Source organism: Nannospalax galili, unplaced genomic scaffold (assembly GCF_000622305.1).
Source record: "Nannospalax galili isolate Female #2095 unplaced genomic scaffold, S.galili_v1.0 scaffold136, whole genome shotgun sequence".
In the NCBI taxonomy this organism is placed as follows: Eukaryota; Metazoa; Chordata; class Mammalia; order Rodentia; family Spalacidae; genus Nannospalax; species Nannospalax galili.
This window is the reverse complement of record NW_008340872.1, coordinates 8,314,827-8,337,248: the sequence shown is the minus strand read 5'-3', so window position 1 is coordinate 8,337,248 and position 22,422 is coordinate 8,314,827. Positions and strand designations below refer to the sequence as shown.

Here is a 22,422-nt window from a genome sequence, read left to right as displayed (position 1 = left end):
CTTCAAGTGGTCTTATAAGGGTTATGCTGAGTTCAATATTGTATAACTGTATTAATTTAACTGTGAACCTCAAAATTTACAGCTAATTTTGAAAGAGAAGCATCTTTGCTCTGGAAATTGTTACTGAATATGTTAATGCTGTAATGAAATGCCTCTAATCATGTGGTTATTAAATAATTAAAAAAAAAAAATTGTTAGCCAGGGATAGTGGTATACGCCTTTAATCCCAGCACTGCACTGGGGATGCAGAAGCAGGCGATCTCTGTGCGATCCACCCAGCCTGATCTACATAATGAGTTCCAGGCCAGCTGGGGCTACAGGAAGACCCTGTCTCACAAAGAAAAAAAAAAAAAATTTGTCAACTGATTTTCAAATCTGATTTAAGATGTGAAAGAATGATGAAAACTGACAACAGCTGTCAGACACAAAACAGCACCTCTGTCTGTAAGAGTGGCATGGACCTACAGTCCAGGTACCAAAGAGGCTAAAGGCTAAGGTGGCAGGACTGTGAATTTGAGAGTAGTTTGGGTAACTTGGAGAGACCCCATCTCAAAACAAATATCACTCCTCTCCCAAATCTTACTTGGTGCTTCAAGTGTCACAGAGGCCTAGTTTCCTAGACACTTGAAAGAAGCTAGCTACTATTTTAGTACAACTGGCAAGAAGTTACATAAATGTAAAAAGCTAAGGGATCCCAAGACCTCAGGTGAGAACTTCATGCCAACATGGCATGCTTAAGCCGAGCATGGTAGACAGATGCCTATGAGGTCGAGGCCAGCCTGGTCTACACAATGAGTTCCAGACCACATGGGACTACAGGGAGACCCTGTCTCTAAAACCAAAAACAAACAGAAAAAATGCAAAAAATTCTAACTAGGAAAGCTAACATGGGTTCAATAACAGACTGGCCTGGATTAAAATTTATTTATGTATATGATCAACTGGGATACCACGACACACCTCATAGGATGGTGAGAATTATAGGACCAAGAGTCTTAACACAAAACTTCAAGATCAGATCAACAAAGCTCTCCTCTATAAAATCATGTGTGGATCATGGTGTCAGAAGTATTGCAATCTGATCCTTCCTTAACAAGTTAAATTAGTGCCAAGTTCAACATTCAATGACAGAGTTTCAGAGTTGACAAGAAAACTAAATATTCCTTAGCTGGACATAGTAGCTCACACCTGTAATGTCAGCAACTTGAGAGACAGATGCAGGTGGATCACTTTGAGTTTGAGGCCATCCTGGTCTACCTAGTAAGTTCCAGGCCAGTGAGGGCTACACAGTTAAGACCCTACCTCAAAGAAACAAACAAGTGCTGGCAAGATGGCTGAGCAATAAAGAGACTTGCTGTTCTTCCAGAGGACACAATTCAGATCCCTGCACCCATGTCAGGTAGTTCACAAATGCCTCTAACCCTAGCTCCACAGGATCTAACGAACTCTTCTGGCCTCTGTGGGCACACACACACACACACACACACACACACACACACGAGAGAGAGAGAGAGAGAGAGAGAGAGAGAGAGAGAAACACATGCACTAAAATAATTTAAAAACAATAAATAGGAAAAGACGACCATGACTGAATATCTCCAAACTTGGTAGGCTAAGGCAGGATAAAATTGTCTCAAAAAAAAAAGGGGTGGGGTTAGATTGCTGCTCTTTCGGACCCAAAAGATGTGTTTCACCTTTATTCTTTCCAGAGCATGCATTCTCTCACATTTACATTTCTCTCATATTTATGCAAATGTTCTATCTTTAATACCATTGAATAGGACATATCTACAATCCTAAGAATGGAAAAATTTGCTGGAGTCCTAAGGCTTAAGATTCAATATTTGAACATTTACTTGCCAGTAAAATAATTAGAGCCCTATGTGTTCAAAGGTATAGACATTGACAAACCAAAAGAAAATCAGAATCCTTGATCAATCCCAAGCATACCCATTCTCTTTGGAGTGACAGTGGACCTCCTTACGCTGATGTTATGCCAGTCTGAATAACTGATTTTATACCAAATTATGCTGAACAGCAAACAAGAATATAGCAAGATTTCAGAATACATAAATCCAAATTTTAAGTTATATTTAGTTGTGCATTATATTATCTAAATCCTTGTAAATACTTACTTATTTTCTCAACAACATTGTTTTCTAGGACTATTTTCTTTTTTAGTGCAACTAAGATCATTTTGCTCAATAACGCTGAAGTACACAAATGGCTAGGAAGCGTCTTTGCATCTTGTTCCTTAAAATCAGTTTTGAAGCATTCATAATTTAAACTCAATCTTCCCTCTAAAAGAGGTCTGTGTAACCACTGTAAAAGAATACATTACATTATATGCAAATTCATTATAGTCTACATTATTTATTATTCATAGAATTCAAAACTTTGTTCATTGTATTCACTCAGTTCACTTTGTTAAAATGAAGTTATTAGACCATGCGGTTTATTAATAAAATTTTAGTAACCTAGAAGTTAGGCATTATTTAAGATTCCTTAAGGACAGAATTAGATCTTATTCATCTGTACATGAGACTGATACCAGTGTGAAATGGTGTTTTGTGAACACCAAATATCTGATATTAATGTTCAGAGACATAAAATCAAACAAGAAACTCATTTACTTTTCTTCTTCTCCAGGATAAAAATATTCAAGCCTGCATGAAACCCAAACCTCAGAATGAGACATGCACTTTCCAAACTCACACAAACCTGAATAGGAAGAGACTGTCTCATCTTTTCCCAGTCACTGTCACTGGGCATTACACTTCCAATATAAACTCCAGGAAGAGCAGTATCTTCACTCTCTACAAGTATACTCAGCAAATCATCAACAGCAGCCAAGAGGACCTGCAGGCTGAAAATACCAAGAACTACTATAGTTCTTCTATGACTGGGTTCAGCATAAAATATCCTAAGATAGCAGGAGCACACTGAACACAGAAAGAGAGGGAAGTGTCCTCCCAACCCAAGTCACAACCAAGACAGTCAAACTGGGGGGTTCATCTAATATCTATGATGTGAAACTGAGTAATGCTTCCACTATCTCAGAATGTAGCAAATAACACTCTCAGATCACACATATCTGACACAGAATTACCTTATTCAATGTAAGGTAATGTAAATTATCCTTTGTAATTTAAAGATTAGAGTGTGACTATTTGACCCACCCCAAAGTCTCTATATACACAGCTTCCATGGTCGTTTTATGGAAATGCTCATAATCCAGCATCTTAAAAATGAACCACCAAGAATAACTGGTGTGTATGCTGGTCATGGTTTACAACTTACAATCAACACAATACCACCATCACATCACTGACTAGCCTCTTGGTCTAACAGATAAATCATTGTTCAACTGGTTAATGAATATCATTAAAACAAAATGTTATTTGAAAAATTCGGAGCATTCACAGAGATGGAAACTTCTTGCAAAAACTGCACTCAAACTAATCGTGGACTTTTTTTTTTAAGACTATATATAGCCCAGGCTGGCCTCAAACTTGTGATCCTCATGACTGCTAGGATTATAGGCATGCACCACACAGCCAAAATGGGACCTTATTTAAGTACAACCATTAGGTATAAAAGGGACACTGCAACTGAGTAGGGAAAAATAAAAGGTACCTTGTATTATCCAAAGATGAAGACTGAACCTGGTCCTTCAGCCACAGAACAGACAAGCGTAGGAAGGTACTCTGCTTATGTGTACTGTCAGTTTGATGGACCAACAAATTTACACCGGAGAGCCAAGTACTTTTCAGTTTACAGATCAGAAAATCTAAAAATCAAGGTATCAGCAGCAATTTGAAATATAACTTGATTAATTCTAACCAGTACAAAAAAAATCTCAAAAAAATTCATAACACATCTGAGATCTTTAAGATGTAATTTTATAAAGAAAACACAAAATTTAATTCTAATTGCCAAAAGAAAGTAACTGCCATACTCATGCAAAAGACAATCTGCCCTGTACCACAGTAACAAGAACTGTTGGGTTTATTTTCCCCCATTCTGAACTTCTTTACCAAAGGACACTGTCCTTTAGGTGGTGTGGTAGTTTGAAAGAGAATGTCCCCCATAGGCTCCAAGTATTTGGACATTTTTGTCCCCAGTTGGTGGTGCTGTTTTGGGAGGCCTTTGAAGGTGTGGCCATTCGCAAGGAAGCACATCACTGGAGGCAGGCTTAGAGGGTTCTTAAACTGGATCTCGAGTAGCTCTCGTTTCCTGTACCAGCTTGAATATGTGAGCGCTTAGCTTCTGCTCCTCCTCCAGCTACCTCTACTGCCATGCCTCCCCACCACGACCAACTGACTCTTATCGTTTGGAACCATAAGCTAAATAAACTCTTCCTTTCATAAGTTCCCTTCTTCATGCTGTTTCTATCACAGCAAAAGAAAAGCGACTAATAGAGGTGGGTACAAATAAAAAATACCTTTTCTAAACAGAAAAGACAGTATTAAAGAAAAGACAGTATTAAAGGCATGGTGGTGCATGCCTTTAATCCCAGCACTCAGGAGGAAGAGGCAGAGGCAGATGGATCTCTGTGAGACTGAGGCCAGCCTGGTCTATATATCAAGTTCCAGATCAGCTGGGGTGATAGTGAAACCATCTCAAACAAAAAACAAACAAACAAAAAAAAAAAAGGATTAGGGGAAGAGGGCTCTCCCATCAATAGTATTTATGTTCCTTTCCTAAATAAACTTGAATGAACACACAGGGCAAGAATGTAGTCCTTATAAGACAAACACAATTTCATTTTGTTGTACCAGGCCAGCAAAATGTCTCAGCAGATAAAAGTCTGATAACCTGAGTTTGATCCCTGGGACCCAAGTTATGGAAGAAGAGAGCTGACTCATTCTCAAGTTATCCTCTGACCTCCACACACGCACCCACGGAACGCGCTCAGGCAAGCGCGCGCGCATGCGCGCGCACACACACACACACACACACACACACTCACGCCCACACACTCTTACATACTCACACACACAGAAACACACACACATATACACAGAACCCCCCCAACAGAAAAACATAGAAACACACACAAGTACACATATTTGTTTAACATCTCTTTTATTTTATATATAATAATACATCTCTGTATAATTTTCGTTTCTGAAGCAGAAATACATGACAGAAGCTATTTTCTCAACATTCTTTAAACTAACAAACACATTATGATTCAATTAATAAAGCCTGGGCACTTACACTCACTATGAAGGTCAGAGCCGGAGATTCCCAACAAAACATTTGAGCAGTAGGCTATTACCTGGCATGTGTGTTTTTTCTTTGCTCTGAGCACATAACTGAAAGAGAGTTAATAACAAATCTTCAGATGATGGCACTAGCAAGCATCCTTTTGTGGAGCTGAAATAGCTATGGACCACATCACAGACAAAAGACACTGACGAGGCACTATTTTCAGCTTCTGACAAGTCCTTTGTTTTGGATAAAGTTTCATGAAGCTTAACAACAATTCTTTCAACATATACTTCTCCAATCAAGTAATCTAGAGAAAAAAAAAAATCCAAACAGACAAAAACCAAAAAATATTAACAATGTATCTTTGAATGCCTTACCTTGGGCTAGTAACCATATAGATCTGGGGCTTTTTTGGGTTTTTTTGTTGTTGTTTTTTTTTTGTTTTGGTCTTTTTGAGACAGTGACTCCCTGTAGCCTCCATTGGCCTGGAACTCACTATGTAGACCAGGCTGGCCTGGAACTCACAGACATCCACCTGCCTCTGCTGGGATTAAAGGCATGTGCCACCATGTTTTTAGTTTGGTTTTATTTTTGCTTTCTTAAGCCATGTATATATTAGACCAAAAAAAAAAAAAAGGCTATATACATATATATATACACACACACACACAAACCAATCTGTCCCCTAACATGTAAAAGCCTTCAAGTTTTTTTTAAAAAAAGGCAATTTAAAAAAACCCAGGAATGACATACAAAATTTAAGAGTAAGCAGGTATATTATATTCAAAGCCTTTTAAAAATTACATATCTTCCAAGTTATACCATTTAGACTGATATTTAGAGTACTTACACAAAACTAAGATAACTCTTATTATCTCAACGAATAACATTTAAAATGAGAAGCATGAAATTTCCCCTCAAAAGGTGAAAAGAATTACTATCCCCTACTAGAAAAAAAAAAAAAGTCCTATTTTCCTACCATTTTTAACATGTTGTGATAAGGCCAAACTTAGAAGAGTCCATTGTCCCGAGAAGTAAGATTCTGAAGACACTGTGGATTCCAAATCGATATTACAGAGACAGTCTGTCAAGGCAACCAATTTCTCTCCAAGAACACTGCCTTTTAGCCAACGGGTTACTAAAGCATGTTTATCTGAACTAGAACATGCCTAAAAAACCACAAAATTAAAAGATTAGAAGCAAAATCAAAGGATGTGTCCAAATCATAACTTGTGCCATATTAACTCCTTCATGTGGGCCCAGCTCCCCCGCTCCACTCCTTCTCCTCTGGCTGTCCTCACCCCTGTGCTTGGCTCATGCTACCCTGCCACCCACACATAGTCCCTCTTAACAAAATCCCATCTATTCTTGGAAAATCAGTACAAATCCCACCTGTTTTTACAAACTCTCCCCACCCACTCTAGCCCACAATGATCACTGCTTCTCTCTGGTTTTCTAAAGCACTTGCTGGATGGCATTATTATTAAATGTTTCATCTCTGTGTGTCTTGTCTTTCCAATGAGACTGTAAACTCCTTGCAAGCAGGGACTGTCTTAAAACTTCTTTGATACATGCTACCAACACTGAAGATATGGGTAATAAATTAATGAATTCTGAAGACAGAGTTGTAGATGGTCTATTAATATTATACTTTTGTTCATTAATTTTTATAAAATTAAAGAACAATCAATGTATAATGGTAAGTTATGAATAATGGGGCTTATTATTCCCAATTCTCTGAAATGGGGCCAAGCATCTAAGAGTAACTTTTTTATTTTCATTGCGTGGGGAAGCGAGAGAAAAACACTTGTAAATCCACCCCGAAAGCAAGCTGATCCATGTTCCAGGAGCTTCTTTTGCTTTAGGGCTGAGAAGAAAGGAATTTGCAACTTGGTTCATTTCAAAGCAATCTGGAAAAAAAAAAAATCCAAGTGCAGATTGGGTAGTGCCTAAAAAGTTGTTTTCATTTTTGAAAAATTATAGGTACTCAGAGCTTGTATTTCAATCTAAGCCTTATCATTAAGCTAGGCTGAGGATTTTGGAAAAATCTATTTCTTAACTTCTAAACTGAAAGGATTAACCTACAGAAACCATAAGGCCCATTTCCAGGTCTGTACTGTTTTCAAACAGACTTTAGGGCTCTGCTCATAAAGAATTATGTTCCATAAAACAAGAAAACCACTCTATGCATGGCTATTCTACTTTCCTAATGTAGGTTGCCAAATGAATCCCTTCTGTAGTGTCCTGGTAGAGAAAATAAAACGTCTGAATAAAATGTCTCTCAAATTAGTGAGACATGAAGGTTAATGCCTCAATACATTAACATAGCTCATGAAAGAATCTGTGCAACTAGGAGACAGGGCAGCTAGGGAGCCATGGAAACCCAGGAGACGACAGTTTATAAACACTGCCTAGAAAAATGGTCCTCGAAACAGGTACAAGCGTCTGGACTACCCAAGCATTTAGTTGTAGGTTCAAATGGAATAGGGCTACTCTTCTTTTTCCCTCTTTTTAAAATATTTTTATTAATTCTTCAAAAATTTCATACATTTATACGTTGCATTTTGATCACAATCAACCCCCAATGTCCTCCCAGATGCAGCCTTCAACCCCCAAGGATTTTTTTAAGATTTTCACTTTATGTATATGAGAGTTTTGCTTGCATGGATATAAGTGCACCATGTTACATGCAATGCCTACAGAGGCCAGAATTGTTAGCTACCATGTGGGTTCTGGGAACTTAACCTAGGTCCTCTGCAAGAGCAGCTAGTGCTGATAACCACTGAGTCATCTCTCCAACCCCCTTCTCTTAAGTTTTAGAAACTACATTCATTTGTTGTATATAGATGTATGTGGGCATGCATGCCATGGTGGAAGTCAGAGGACATTTGTGGGAGCCAGTTTTTTCCATCCAGCACGTGGATCCTGGGGATCAAACTCCAGTCCTCGGGTTCTGTGGCATGCATAGAACCTGCTAAGCCATTGCAGGGCCTGTACTGGATCAGCAGCTCATCTGGCCTTTTATGCAGCCTGCCTACAGGAGACAGCACCAGACACACAATGCAGATGTGTGCCCACTATGGTATACTTCTCAATGAATACTCCGTAAAAGGAAACAATTGCCCAAATTGGGAATTTTCATTTAGAACACAGCTTCAGAAGTTTGCTTTTTAATTTTCTGTGGTGCTAGCGTCTTAAGCATACCTCTGAGCTACACTCCAAACCATAGTTGAACTTTACAAAATAAGAAAATTTGGGGGACTGAACAAACAATGTGAATATACTTATCATTACTGAACCATACATTTAGATACAGTTGGATGGAACTGAGGCATAGCTCAGGAGTACTTGTGTTTGCTTAGCATGTGTGATGCCTTGGGTTCAATCCTCAGTATAGCAAAAAGAAGAAAAATTATTAGGATAGTAAATTTTATGTGTTTTGGGGGGCTTTGGGGGGAAGAGGTGAGACATCTCACTATGTAGCCCTAGCTGGCCTAGAACTTTCTATGTAGACAAGGCTGGTCTTAACTCAGAGATTTGTCTGTCTCTGTGCCCCAAGTGCTGCGATTAAAGGTGTGGATTAAACACCAAACTGTTGTGTTTTTATTATAATTTGAAAAGAAGAGAAACATCAAGAACAATCCACAAAATTAGAAAAGGTAATGCAATATGCTTTAAAAAAGAAGACTTTTAGGTAGTTATACATTGCCTATAGTTGGAAAACCCAGTTATATCGCTTAAATTGTCATTTGGAATACTGAAGCCATTTTTAAAACTTCTACATTAGGCCGGGCGTGGTGGCGCACACCTTTAATCCCAGCACTTGGGAGGTAGAGGCAGGCAGATCTTTGTGAGTTTGAGGCCAGCCTGGTCTACATAGTGAGTTCCAGGACAGCTGGGGCTACAGGGAGACCCTGTCCCAAAAAGTAAAAAAAAAAAAAAAAAAACTTCTAAATTAGATACTTTGATTTCTTATTACTTTCATCAATGGTTTTCTTATTTAATCAACGGCAAATGATACAAAAGCTGGAATATTTTCATGTCCTACAGTTTTCCAAGTAGGGAAAACTATTTCCTAATGCTCTAGTCAGAACTAGAACCATCCAATTTACTTTTACAGATCAGAGAGTAGAAACCTGCAGCCTCAATGAGAATATAACAAAATGTTTAACTCTTCTTTCATTGCTTTCTAAGAAACACTGGACTCTCCAGAGCCTGTTTTCCTAATATTCCGAATGAGAAATATAACACGATTTTGAAAATTAGAAGAAAGTTACAGTAGTAAAGATGACTCTAACAGACATCTGCCCACAGGCAGTGAAAATAAGACTTTGGTTTTAATTTTTCTATATCCATACATACAAAAATGGAAAAAGAAAAAAAAAAATCCCTAAAATACCTTTTCAATGATCTGAAGAAGAGAACTCCATTTCAGGTCCTCCTGAAAAAAGAAAGACAGAATGAAAGATGAATAGAAAAACTTTAAAAACAAAAAGTTCTCATATAACCAAAACAAAACTGCAACATTTTCAATTGGTCACTTGTTACAACCTTCTGTCAGGAATTGATGGGGACTTCTCACATCAGTCAAGAACATGGTGCTTGTCAGTCAAGAACATGGTGCTTGTCTTTAAACTGACGTTCAGTCAAGAAAATAATCCAGAAACAGCACCCATACAGGCTTACTCTTGCCATGTATCACTAAAATGGTATTTTTTTTTTTTTTTTCACTTTTTGGGACAGGGTCTCCCTGTAGTCCCAGCTGGCCTGGAACTCATTATGTAGACTAGTCTGGCTTCAAACTTACAGAGATCCCTGCCTCTGCTGGGATTAAAGGCATGTGCCACCACGCCCAGCCTCACTAAACCAATTTTAAAAGACGCACAATGGTAATACCTTGGTTAGATCTTCCAAGACATCTTTCCTTTCCAGGTCAGTGTCACAGCAACGGAGGACGCTATACAAGATATCCGCCAGGAAACCAGCATCTTCCTTTTGACTTTCATTTAGCCAGTTTATCAGCTTATGATACAAAAACTGTACCGCAGGATTTTTTTGTGCAAGTTTGGTTATTTCAAGTGATTTGGCTTTGACAATATCCTTTTTTTCATCACCAAGGAGCACTTGAAATACTTGGCCTGAAGAGAAGGAGTCAAGCAGTGTAGAAAGAAATTGTAGGTGTTGCTCTGACTTGTGTTCATTGACGTAACTAATGCTCATCTCTGCAAGCTTGCAGACTAGGTCTTCCAAAGGTTTCTTCCTTAAAGGAGACACAAGGTCAAGGTTTGAAGAATTATCAATGAGAGGAGATTCCGTCAGCTCTTCGGAGCCTTCGCTGTGCTCTCCTGAGAACATACACTTTCCATTCTCTTTCAGTGTCTTTCCATCTTCTTCAGGGGTCTCGTCAGCAAATCTAACCTTGCCGTTCTTTTTTTTATTTGACTTCAGTGAGTCTTTTGTCTTCTGAAGGACCTGTAGTAGGTTAGACACACTCAAAACAGACTTAACATCAGCTTCTGCCTTGTTGATTTTCTCAATACAGATCTCTGACAGTCTTTCCCAGAAATTTAAAAGTACATTCTCCAAGTTGTAAATGGTTTCCTCATCTTTTTCTATGTTTGCTTTGGCTTCCCAAGAACTTAGTGTTTCTGCTAAATGGTTAAATAGCGGCCCATGTTGTAATCCTGGGTCTTTGAGCACTGTATCAATTAAAGGGATCAACTGAAAGAGAGGGTAAAAAATATAAAACCTCAGTTTCCAAGAAAGTTTAACCAGGGTATAAACACTATAAAATTTCCTACTTGAAGATTGGGGAATAGAGAGCTCAGTCAGTAAAGTACCTGCCATGCAAGCAAGAGGACCTTAGCTCAGTCCCCAGAATCCAAGTTTAAAAAAAAAAAAAAGAGCTAGGCTGGTTGTACACTCTTGTAATCTCAGTGCTGGGAAGACAGAGACAGATCCCTAGAGCTAGTTGGCCATGAAGACTAGTCAAAACAGTGTGTTCCAAGTTAAAGAAAGACCTTGATTCAAAACAAAAGGGGAAGTCGGTGTGGTGGCACACGCCTTTAATGCCAGCACTATGGAGGCGGATGTAGATAGAGGCAGGCAGATCTCTGAGTTCAAGGCCCCTGGCCTACATAGCAAGGTACCAGGCCAGCCAGGGTTACATAAAATTTTAAAATATATATATTAGCTAAAAATTGTTCTTCTATAATCTTAGAGCCTGCTCTTATCCTAGCTCTAAAATCCAAACACAACTGCTCATAAAAGAGTAAGTGCATCTGAGCACTTTAGAACTAACAATATAGAATAATTTCAACATAATACTATGGGCTGGTGCTGGAGAGATGCCTCAGAGGTTAAGAGCATTCACTGCTCTTCCAGAAGACCCAAGTCCATTCCCAGCACCCTTATCAGGCAGCTTACAACTACCTGTAACTCCAACTCCAAGGGATCTGAATGCCATATGTGTGTTATTCATACACACACACACACACACACACACACACCCCTACACATAAAATAAAAATAAATATTTTAAATGTAATACAAAACATCTCCAATACCACCATCCAAATTCTGTTCTGCAATCTCTTTAGAGCTGCCACAGATTTAAGTACAGAGACTGGATGGATTGAATTAGTCTAAGGACAGATTCTCAGCATTAGGATACTACTCTAGCAACTCAAAGTACAGACTTTTTTACTTATATGGTGAGAAATTTACATTATTCAATGTGTAAATTATAAAAATGAGATCTTTACATAGAAGGCTAACTACCAAAAATGGCAATCAGGCACAATGAACTCAATTCTTTACAGTCAGTGCACAAAGGCATGGGTATTTCAGAGTACCTGGTCATTGACAAGCATCTGTTCCATCTCTTCTTCACCTAAGTTTTGCTGCATTATAAAACGTAAGCATTCAAAAAATGCAGATATCACTGCTGAGCACTCCGAAACGCTGATTTTGGTTCTCTCTGTTGATAGCCTAAGAAATAATAACTCAATTATTCTTTCAAGGAAAAAAAAATAAGAACTCAAAATCACAAAAGATATTAAAAAGGCATCACATAAAGGAAGACTTTTTAAAACTTCGATTCTTGGGGCTGGAGAAATGGCTCAGCGGTTAAGAACACTGGTTGTTCTTACAGAAGACCCAGGTTTGAGTCCCAGCACCCACATGGCAGCTAGGAACTGTCTGTAACTCCAGTCCCAGGGGCTCCAACTGCCTCTTCTGACCTCTGTGGGCATTGCATGACATGGGTGCACTTACTTACATGCAGGCAATACACACATACACATAAAAAATAAATAAATAAAATTAAAAAAAAAAAACTCAAACAATTTAATTGCTTACCCTGCAACTAGAGAGTTGAGAAAATGTTTGAAGAAATCCAGCTTTGGCTCCATAATAGACTGAGGGAGTTTGCTGATGAACGGCAGAAGGTAAGGGTGTATGACAGTAGCCAGGCCCCGGCCACCTTCACGAACCACAGCCGTCAGCTTGGGAAAAACACTTTTTCTTGCATTTACATGAAGCCAACAGTCCTAACCAAAGAAAAGATTACAATAAAGAACATAAAAGAACATTTCTCAACTAAGAAAAAACAAATCATATACCCTCTCAAAAATGAAAATCAAGCTGAGTGGTAGTGCATCCCTTTAATCCCAGCACCCAGGAGGCAGAGGCAAGGGGATCTCTGTGAGATTGAGCTCGGTTGTGGCTACAAGGAGACAAAAACAAAAACAAAAAAAAGAAAATCAAGCTGGAAATGATAGCACACACCTGTAAGCCCAGCACTTGTGAGGTAACACAGGACTGCTACATAAGACCCTGTCTCCAAAGAAAAATTAATAAAATTTTAAAATAAAAAATAGTCAAGTGTTGTTTTTGAGACAATATTGTACCTAAAGGCATTAAAATCTCTCACCAACATTAAAACTCTCAAATTATAATGTATCACAATTAATAATCACAGCTGGGCATGGGGGCACACACCTTTACTCTCACTCAGCACTTGGGAGACAGAGGCAGACAGATCTCTGAGTTTGAGGTCAGCCTGGTCTACACAGTGAGTTCCATGTCAGCTGGGGCTACAGGGAGACCCTGTCTCAGAAAGACAAAAAAAAAAAAAAATTTAATAATCACATATTTGATATGCTTATAGGAAAAAAATCATTTAAAGCATTTCCATAGAGTGCATTCTTAAAGAAACAAACATGGGCCTGGAGAGATGGCTCAGGAATTAAGAGCACTGGATGCTCTTCCAGAGGCTCTGGTTCAGTTCCCACATGGTGGCTAACAACAATCTGTAAGTTCAACGCCCTCTTCTGCTCTCTGTGGGCATTACATGACACAGATGCATTTACATACATGCAGTCAAAACACTCAACACACAAAATAAAAATAAATTAGGACCGAAGAGTCAGCTCAATGGTTAAGAGCACTGGCTACTCTAGTAGAGGACGTGGGTTCAGTTCCCAGCACTCACATAGCAGCTACCAATCATCCTTAAGTCCAGTTCCAGGAGACCCAAGGACCCCTTCTGGCCTCCACAGGCATTGGCATACTTACATATACATGCAGGCAAACATGCATACATATAAAATAAACTGAAAAAAATTTAAAAAACCAAACATGCACATATATAAATCAAAAAAATTAAAAATAAAGGAAAAATAAATCTTAGAAAAGAAAAATGTATTTTTTATTCAGAAATACTTTCTGTAGGAGGGTGCAATCAGTAGCAGGCAGTACTTACACAGAAACATTTTCTGCAGCATAAAGACTAAAGCTTAAAGATAATACTAGCCACAAAGTTAAATTAAGGCAAAACCCATACACACTGTGACCAAAGACTTTAGTTTTCTACAAGACGCCATAATCACTCCATATTGCTGTGCTCTCCTGGAGAGATTTTAAAATTGTGATGTGGGAAAGTAAGTAAACATTTCAAAGTTAAAGAAAAGGAAGAAAGGAAAAAAGAAAACAAAGGGAGGGAGGGAAGGATGAATGGAGGACAAAATTTATGGTGTTCCATGGTATTTTTAGTAAATTTGGAAAGCATTTTTCCAGTAAGTTTTAGATATTACAAAGTGTGATGGTTTGAATGAAAATGTCCCCCATAGGCTCCAAGTATTTGGACATTTTGTCCCCAGATGATGGCACTGTTTTGGGAGGTTTTAGAAGGTGTGGCTATGCTGGAGGAAGCATATCACTGGGGGTGGGCTTAGAAAGTTCTTAAGCCTTGCAGGATCTCCAGTCACTCTCTTGCTTCCTGTGCCTGCATGATGATGTGAGAACTTCACTTCTGCTGGCTCCTGCTCCATCCTCCTCCAGCCACCATGCCTCCCGGCCATAACAGACTGTAATTTCCCTGGAACCGTAAGCTCAAATAAACTCTTCCTTCTATAAATTGCTTGGGTCAGTGTTTCTATCACAGCAACAGAAAAGTGACTAATACACAAAGTGATGGTCTCTCTCACACTTTTTTATGTGTATGAATGTTTTGCCTGCATATATGTAAGTACACCATGTGCATATACAATGAAGAAGGTGTAGGATCATCCCGAATGGTAGTAAGATGTTCACCACCATGTGGGTGCTGGGAACTGAACCTGGGTCCTCAAGAAGAATAGCAAGTGCTCTTAATCATCTCCAGTTCCTCAAATAGTACTTAAGGGATATAAAACACAAGTAGGAAGAGAAGTAGTCCCAAATGTGCTAAGTATGCCTCTCTTACATACCTCAATAGTTGTAAGTGTATAGAGTACAGCTTCCCAGAGAGCTGGGCAGACAATAGGGTCGCTGTCATCAATGCTAAGTAGAACGGATGGGCTCACTTTGGAGGCTTCATCTTTCATCAGCTGGGGAATGTGCTGGCACAAAGCAGAAACTAACTCAAAATATGCTGAGCGGATCTAAAAGAAGCAGCAAAGCTGAATTAAAATAAAATCTAGTGAAGTTTGGTAAAGCTATTTAAGACAGCAGATGACTCACACTAATCTTCCTGCTAACATAACTAAAAGCACTATAAAAGTAATTTTTTAAATCTTAAAGTTTTAATAAATGACTAAAAAGACATTTTAAGAATTACCAAGGCAAAATGAAGGCAGAGAATAAAATTTTAACAGAAATCCTATTTAATAGCAGAACCATTCATTTGGGAATCTCATATAGCCAAACAAATATAAAATTAGACAATATGAGCCACAATGAGCGGGAAAAAAAGCAAGCATGGCAATACAAAATATAATCACAAATGAACACCTTAAACAGTGCATATAATAAACTAAATTTGGGGCTGGAGAGATGGCTCAGTGGTTAAGAACACTGGCTGTTCTTGCAGAAGACTGGGGTTTGAATCCCAGCCACCCACATGGCAGATAACAACCATAACTCCAGTTCCAGGAGATCCAACCCCCTCCTTTGTCCTCCACATGCACTGCATGATACGGATGCACTTACAAGCATGCAGGCAATACACATATACACACAAAATTAAAATAATAAATAAATAATAATAAACTAAATTTTAAAGAAATCTCTAGGGAAAATTACCTTAGGAGGAAAAAAAAAAACCTTTCCAACATGTGGATGCTGGGTAAGATTCAGCTTTGAAGCAGACAAAAAAAATTTTTTTAAAGACAAATCCCTCAGCAGAAGGTCTGCTAGAACCTTTATCATAATCAGCCTCCACAACTCTGAGACATATATTTCTATTATTTATAATAGAAATACCCAGCCTAAGGTATTTTAATTGGGCAGGATGCCTAGACCAAAACAAGCAGATTAAACACAAATACAAGACTGAATCAGTGAAGAGGAAGCTAAAGTAAAACAAACTATCCACAAAGCAGAATATAGAGAGAAGTATGAAAAATACATGAGACACAGAAGACAATAAAAAGCTTAATATATAACTAATTACAAAAGGAAAAGAAAGAATGAAGCAAAGAAAATATCTGGAGACAATATCTGAGACTTTTACAGAGCCAATTAAATATTCCAATCCACACATTCAAGAAGTCCAATATATCTTAATATACACGACTGCAGAGAAGAAAATCCACACTATGATACATTCTAGAACAACTGAGGAAACCTACAGAGTAGATCTTAGAGTAGCCAGAGAAACAGATAAACAGAACAGCCAGACTGATGGCTGACCTTGGCAGCAATAATTAAATCATAAGCAGTAGAATGATATCTTCAAAACAAAAATAACTGGCATGTGGTAAGACTGCACCTGTTTTAGAAGAAGAATGGAACCAAGTAAAAAACACCTTCTGAGAGAAAAGCAACAAGTATGTGGGAAAATCTAAAGGAAAACAGAGAAGCAGCTTTCATCTGTAAACAAGTGTCCTTTTCATAGCCTCCTTAGCACATTTTTCTAAAATACTGTGCTTCTGATTAGTGATTTTCAAGTTTTAAGCATCCTTCAAGCGTAGCACTGAAGTGCAAGGCTCGGGTGTGCCTCAATGAGACTGTGAGAAGGGCTGAGAACGGAGTCAAGTGCTAGAACGCTTTTCTAGCACGCACTAGGCTCTGGATTTAACACCCAGCACCACAAAGTTTCTTGGCAGGGCTTCTGGACTGGGCCACAGACATACGGCTCTCTCAAAGTCTTCCCGCTTTTCTGAATTCTTCAGAAAAGCCTAACTCTCCTTTTCTTCCTTCTACCTCTTTTACAACCATGCTTTCTCTAACACTCTGGGTTGCCCCAACATCTTGTACTTTACTTTTTCTCTGAAGCGCCTTTCCCCTCCCTGCCAAGTGGCTGCTAGTCCACCATGTGTCTGACCACAATTCGGGCTCTAAACCAGCATGGCTCTGGCTTTTTTCCTTCTCCCCTCCATTCTCCCCTTAAGGGCAGCTGCTGACATTTACAGCTTGCCTTCTCTGAGGATTTTCTTTAAATTTGAATAAAACTGTCCTAAAGCTTCCCAAAAAAAAAAACTTTGAAAGAATAAACAAAAACAATTTGTCTGATACATGAAAAAAAGTTTAAGTTGATTGATTCAGGCATGAGTTGCAGTGCTTCTGGGCACAAGCTTCATGTACCTTTTTTTGTGTTTTTTTGAGACAGGGCCTCCCTGTAGCCCAGCTGTTAATGAATCATTTTTAAATATTTTATTATTTTATTTTATGTGTATGAGTGTATTTATTGCCTGCATGTATACAAGCCCACCCATGTCTTGCAATGCCCACAGAGGTCGAAGAGGGCATCAGATTTCCTGGAACTAGAGTTACAGACGGTTGTTAGCCACCATGTGGGTCCTTGGAATCGAACCCAGGTCCTCTGCAAGAGCCATCAGTGCTCTTAACTACAGAGACATCTCTCCAGCGCTAATGGACCATTTTAAACATGAACACATAAAATCAATGTTATATATTACCTGAAAAGCAGTTGTGACTGAATTGCTCACTAAGAACAATGCTGCAGTATTCACTAATTCAGTTTTTATGCTGATACTATAGAACATAACGATTCCTGGATAATGAAAATGGTCTATACAGAATGTCAGAGAGTAGGCAAAAAGGCACTGGACCAAAGAGAAAAATTAAGAACACTAAATAAGAGCCTTGCATACAGCAATAATTTTAAGTTGCCACAAATAAAGTAATATAATTTACTCTAAAACCAAGACCCAAACTAAATTTTAAAAAATGAGAATACAGGTGGGCATGGTGGTGCACGCCTTTAATCCCAGCACTCGGAGGCAGAGAGGCAGGCAGAGAGGATCTCTGTGAGTTTGAGGCCAGGCTGGTCTACATAGTGAATTTGAAGCCAGCTGGGACTACAGAGACACCCTGTCTCAAAAAGACCAAAAAAATAAATAAATAATGAAAATATAAAGCTGATAAAGAACATGCTTGGGTTCAACTCACAGTAACAAGAAATAAAAATAGAGTTAAGAAACATTCTAGTAAGAGACAAGTAAGTTCTAAATGAAGACCCTCAAAGATCTACTTACAGAATTTTAATATAAACAATAAACATAGTATAAATATAGTTAAGACCAAGTGGGAAAATTATAGAAAAAAAAATGCCTTAAAATAGAAAAGATTGAGATACCTGAGGTATACTGTGTTTTCCATACTTCCAAAATTTATTCTGTGATAAAAGTGACTTAAATTTCTCCTCCAAAGAATCAAGTTCATTATTAGGTAAGAGGCAAAGCATTTTCTTTAATGCCAATAAGGAACAAGTTACAACTCGATGAAATTTAGCTTCTCTCTCTTCCTCTGGAACAGTTCTTGATTTGAAAAAAAAAATAGGTTAAGTTTAAAAAGCCAAACTACACATTTGGCAATTCTTCATTAAATGTTTTATGATTAAACTTCTGTCAGTTACTTTATTTTACTATCCCTTTCCCCTTCTGCAAACACCTTTCAAAATATGAAGACATGTTGGGGAACCCTGCTGCTAGGGTTGTAGTCCTCCATGTCTGGGTAGCTCTAAGGGGCTCGGCACTATATGGAAGGACTCCCCTTCTCAGCAGGGGGCCTCCTCCTCTCTGCCTGACTTACCTGGAAAGTGCCGCCAAGCAAGGATGCCTGACCTTATTTGGAACATGACCTTTGGCATAGTTACCTGGAGTAAAAACTACCCCCAGGTTTTTTCTATATGATAATTAGGCATTGCCCAATAGTCAGATGATAGGAGCCTACTGCCACATGTAAATAAAGCATACTATGAGCACCTATCAGCTAAAGCATTGGCTACTGCCTCCACACTGTATTTTTCCTAACCCCCACTGAATAAACAGAGCTGTTTCACTGAGTCTGGAGCTGTTTGTATCACTGAACCTGCCTCCCCAGAAGGGCTTTCTTCCGTCAGTGCTCACTGGCCATCCTGACCCTGTTGGTTGCTTCTGCTCCCTTTGTCCTCGTGGACCGGTGGCCAATGACCCACAAGGGAAGGGAGAGACCCCACAAAGATACAGAAAACTTTTTACTACATCTATTGTGTGTGCCCTTGAGTGACATGACATGCATGTCAAGGTCATAGAACAACTTGGAGGAACTGGTTCTCTCCTGCCACGTGAGTCCTAGAGATCAAACTCTGGTCACATCAGGTTTGGCACAAGTGTGTTTATCCACTGAGCCATCTCACTGGCTCACAGAGATTTGTAATCACATATTTTACAACTAATGCAATGTGAAAGCAAACAAAAAGCCATGGCATGGAGTAGGTGAACAGACTGGTGCAGACTCGGGAGCACACACTAGGCAGATTCTAGTAATGTCAGTATGACATCTCTGATTACCTTCCTTGATGCCATCTTAAAAGTTTGGTTAGAGCCAGGCGTGGTGGCACATGCCTTTAATCCCAGCTCTCGGGAGGCAGAGGCAGGCAGATCTCTGTGAGTTTGAGGCCAGCTTGGTCTACATAGTGAGTTCCAGGACAGCTGGGACTACAGGGAGACCCTGTCTCAAAAAGACCGAAAAAAAAAAAAAAAAAGTCTGATTAGAATATAACAGTAAATGTAATCAAAACATTTTACTATGCTTCTGACAGAACTACTTAATTTCTTCAACTATGCCAGACCTTAAAATAGTTCTAGTTCCTGCTGTGAAGTCAAAAGGTAAATGTGAGTAAGGGAACATCTAAATATATTTTTCTAATAGAACTAAATACAGAACTTGGAAAATTCAAGGTAAATAGCAAGTCAACTTTTCAAGTAAAGGCATATAATAGAGCCTAAGTCATGTATTATTAAAGAATTTTTGTCTGGGGGCTGGAGAGATGACTCAGGTTAAAAACACTGGCTGCTCTTGCAGAAGACTCAGGTCCAATTCCCAGCACCCACATGGCAGCTAACAACCATCTGTAACTCCAGTTCCAGGGGGATCCAATGCCTTCTTCTGACCTCCTCAAGCATTGCACAACACAGGTACACCTACCTACATGCAGGCATTACACTCACATAAAATAAAAATAATAAAGATTTTTAAAAGGAACTTTCATCTGTACTTAGAATTCCTCCTTTTTAGAAAATGCCACACTATATTTATTCCTGGCTACCAAGGAGTAAATTAAAAATTTAAACCTGTGTTACTTAGAAACAATATAACTTACTGAGGGTCACTAAGAGTATCAGCTGTTTCTTTTAGAAGATGATCCTGTAGTACCTAAAGAAACAACAACAAAGCCTTGAGACTTTATTGAACTGTCACTGATGAACAGATATCAGTAAGTAAAACCCATGCTGTACAATGCCAGTGCTCTCATCCTTATCCTATCTACTAGCAAAACTAACAGGTTTGAATTTCACCCATTTCTTTCCTCCAATCAATCCCAAGGCTGGCTACTGTGGTTAGGATAGGGTACTACCCCACAGTTTCAATTCTCATCAAGAGAAATTTCCTGCTAAATACTTCTGGCGATTTGTTCATTATTATTCTTACATACAGCAGTACCAATGGACTAATCAGCTAATAAATATGGGAAAGAAATTAAGCTTTGCCTTCCTTTCCCATCTTTCTGACCATGTGGATCACAGAGAACATATTCTGTACTCCACTCCATCAAAAAGGAAAGCTGAGGTTTTTAACCGTTGGACAATGCTGCCTACTTCTGAGGTATAGTATTAGGAAATCCACTGTTCCAGTACCAACTTAATCAGCAATAACAACAGCTGGCATCTATTGAGCTTTTCCACATACCAGGTAATGCTTTCAGCATGGTTTACAGATAATATTGATTAATCCTTGTAACTTCATGAAGTACAAATTAATTCCTCCAGTGAGGAAATGAAGTTTGCCCAAGGTCATAAACCTAAATTAATGGCAGAATCCAATGGTATGACAAAGAACTCATAGAAACTATGGTACTCATAATGCTGATATTTTGACCTTTATTTTCATATCCCCTCTACAACAAACAACTCTGTGGAGTCAGTTCTCTTTCCACCTTCATCTGGGTTCCGGTGATTGAACTCAGGTGTCAGGCTTGCACTGTGATTTTATACACTGAGTCATCTCACTGGCACACCTGTACACCTTTTTAAAGAGGTTACAGAAATCTTTTTTATATTGATTATGATGTAAGAACAGAGGACAAAAGTTTGCTTCGTCCTGACACACTTGGAGTAAAAGAGCTACTGTGTATAACATGCCTTAGAACCTTCAGACACGTTACCTAAACTTAAGTACAAAATGAGTCCAAATCCAATGCCCTCTTCTGACCTCCTCCTTGGGCACTGCATGATCCAGGTGTACTTATACAACATGCAGGCAATACAGTCATGTGCAAAACAAATAAATGAATTAATTATCAATAAATGAATGAATGAACAGACAAAATTACTCCAAAAACTCACATTTGTAATTTCATCCTTACAAAATGCTATGGCTTCAGGTTGCTTGATTGGAGGGAAAGCAGCTTCAAATGCATCTTTTGCTGCAAGTGCAGCTGGTGTGTATGTATCACACTGAGCCATTAGCCAATATCCCATTACACTTTTCAAGTAGGGAGCCAAATGTTTCTTTACTTTAAGGATAAGTTTTTCAAAGGCTTGCTGTGTAGCTTCTCGAACCCTGCGGTCATGGTCCTGTTGGAAAAAGAAATGTGACTGTAATACTAACACTAACATCTGTAGATCTGCTACAATGACTCATTATTAGGCATTTATCTATGCACAGAGCTAAACTAATTTCTGAGGGGCTGGGGTATGGCTTAGTGGAAGAGCAGATGTTTTGCATTAACAATGTTCTAGATTCAACTCCAAGCAGAGAGAGGAAGAGAGGAAGGAAGGGGAAAGGTGGAGGAAGATGGGGGAGAGGAGGGAAGGGAAAGAAGGGAAGAGAAAGAAACAAAAGAAGAAATAAAATTTGCTTTGAAACACTGAAATTTAGTTGGGCTTTTGCTTATTTTTTGAGACAGGGTCTCCCTGTAGCCCTGGTTGGCCTTGAACTCCCAGAGATCTGCTTGTCTCTGCTTCCCAAGTGCTGGGATCAAAGGTGTACCTCACCACATCTGGCCGGGTTTTTTTTAAATCAGAAATCATGCGAAATAATTTCCCCTTTCTCCTCTTTTCCAATGAGATTGAGCCTCAGTATTCAAGACAGATTCAAGGTTAGGCTTTAGTTACAAAGTAATCCATTCTTACTGTTCTGTCGCAAATACATAAGAGAAACTCTCACCAGAAATAAATCACTTAAAATTTAACAATTCCCATGATTTCAGGCACAAAA

At 38.8% G+C, this 22,422-nt stretch overlaps 1 protein-coding gene across 4 annotated transcripts in view; it reads right to left on the bottom strand.

The window, feature by feature from the left end:
• Ltn1 (listerin E3 ubiquitin protein ligase 1) overlaps positions 1–22,422 on the bottom strand; it is a 63,562-nt gene that overhangs the window by 31,577 nt on the left and 9,563 nt on the right. For all 4 annotated transcript variants that reach the window (XR_001872512.2, XM_017798906.2, XM_029564907.1 and 1 more), the window contains exons 4-16: positions 21,549–21,779; positions 20,306–20,358; positions 18,299–18,479; positions 14,967–15,140; positions 12,577–12,767; positions 12,072–12,207; positions 10,114–10,938; positions 9,617–9,658; positions 6,197–6,386; positions 5,285–5,524; positions 3,637–3,790; positions 2,722–2,866; positions 2,136–2,322 (exon numbers count right to left, since the gene is read on the bottom strand). Coding sequence is in view for 3 of the 4 variants with exons in the window: in XM_017798906.2 (XP_017654395.1) it covers positions 2,136–2,322; positions 2,722–2,866; positions 3,637–3,790; positions 5,285–5,524; positions 6,197–6,386; positions 9,617–9,658; positions 10,114–10,938; positions 12,072–12,207; positions 12,577–12,767; positions 14,967–15,140; positions 18,299–18,479; positions 20,306–20,358; positions 21,549–21,779 (2,749 nt within the window). In the remaining variant the exon portion in view is untranslated. The remainder of the gene's footprint in view (positions 1–2,135; positions 2,323–2,721; positions 2,867–3,636; positions 3,791–5,284; positions 5,525–6,196; positions 6,387–9,616; positions 9,659–10,113; positions 10,939–12,071; positions 12,208–12,576; positions 12,768–14,966; positions 15,141–18,298; positions 18,480–20,305; positions 20,359–21,548; positions 21,780–22,422) is intronic.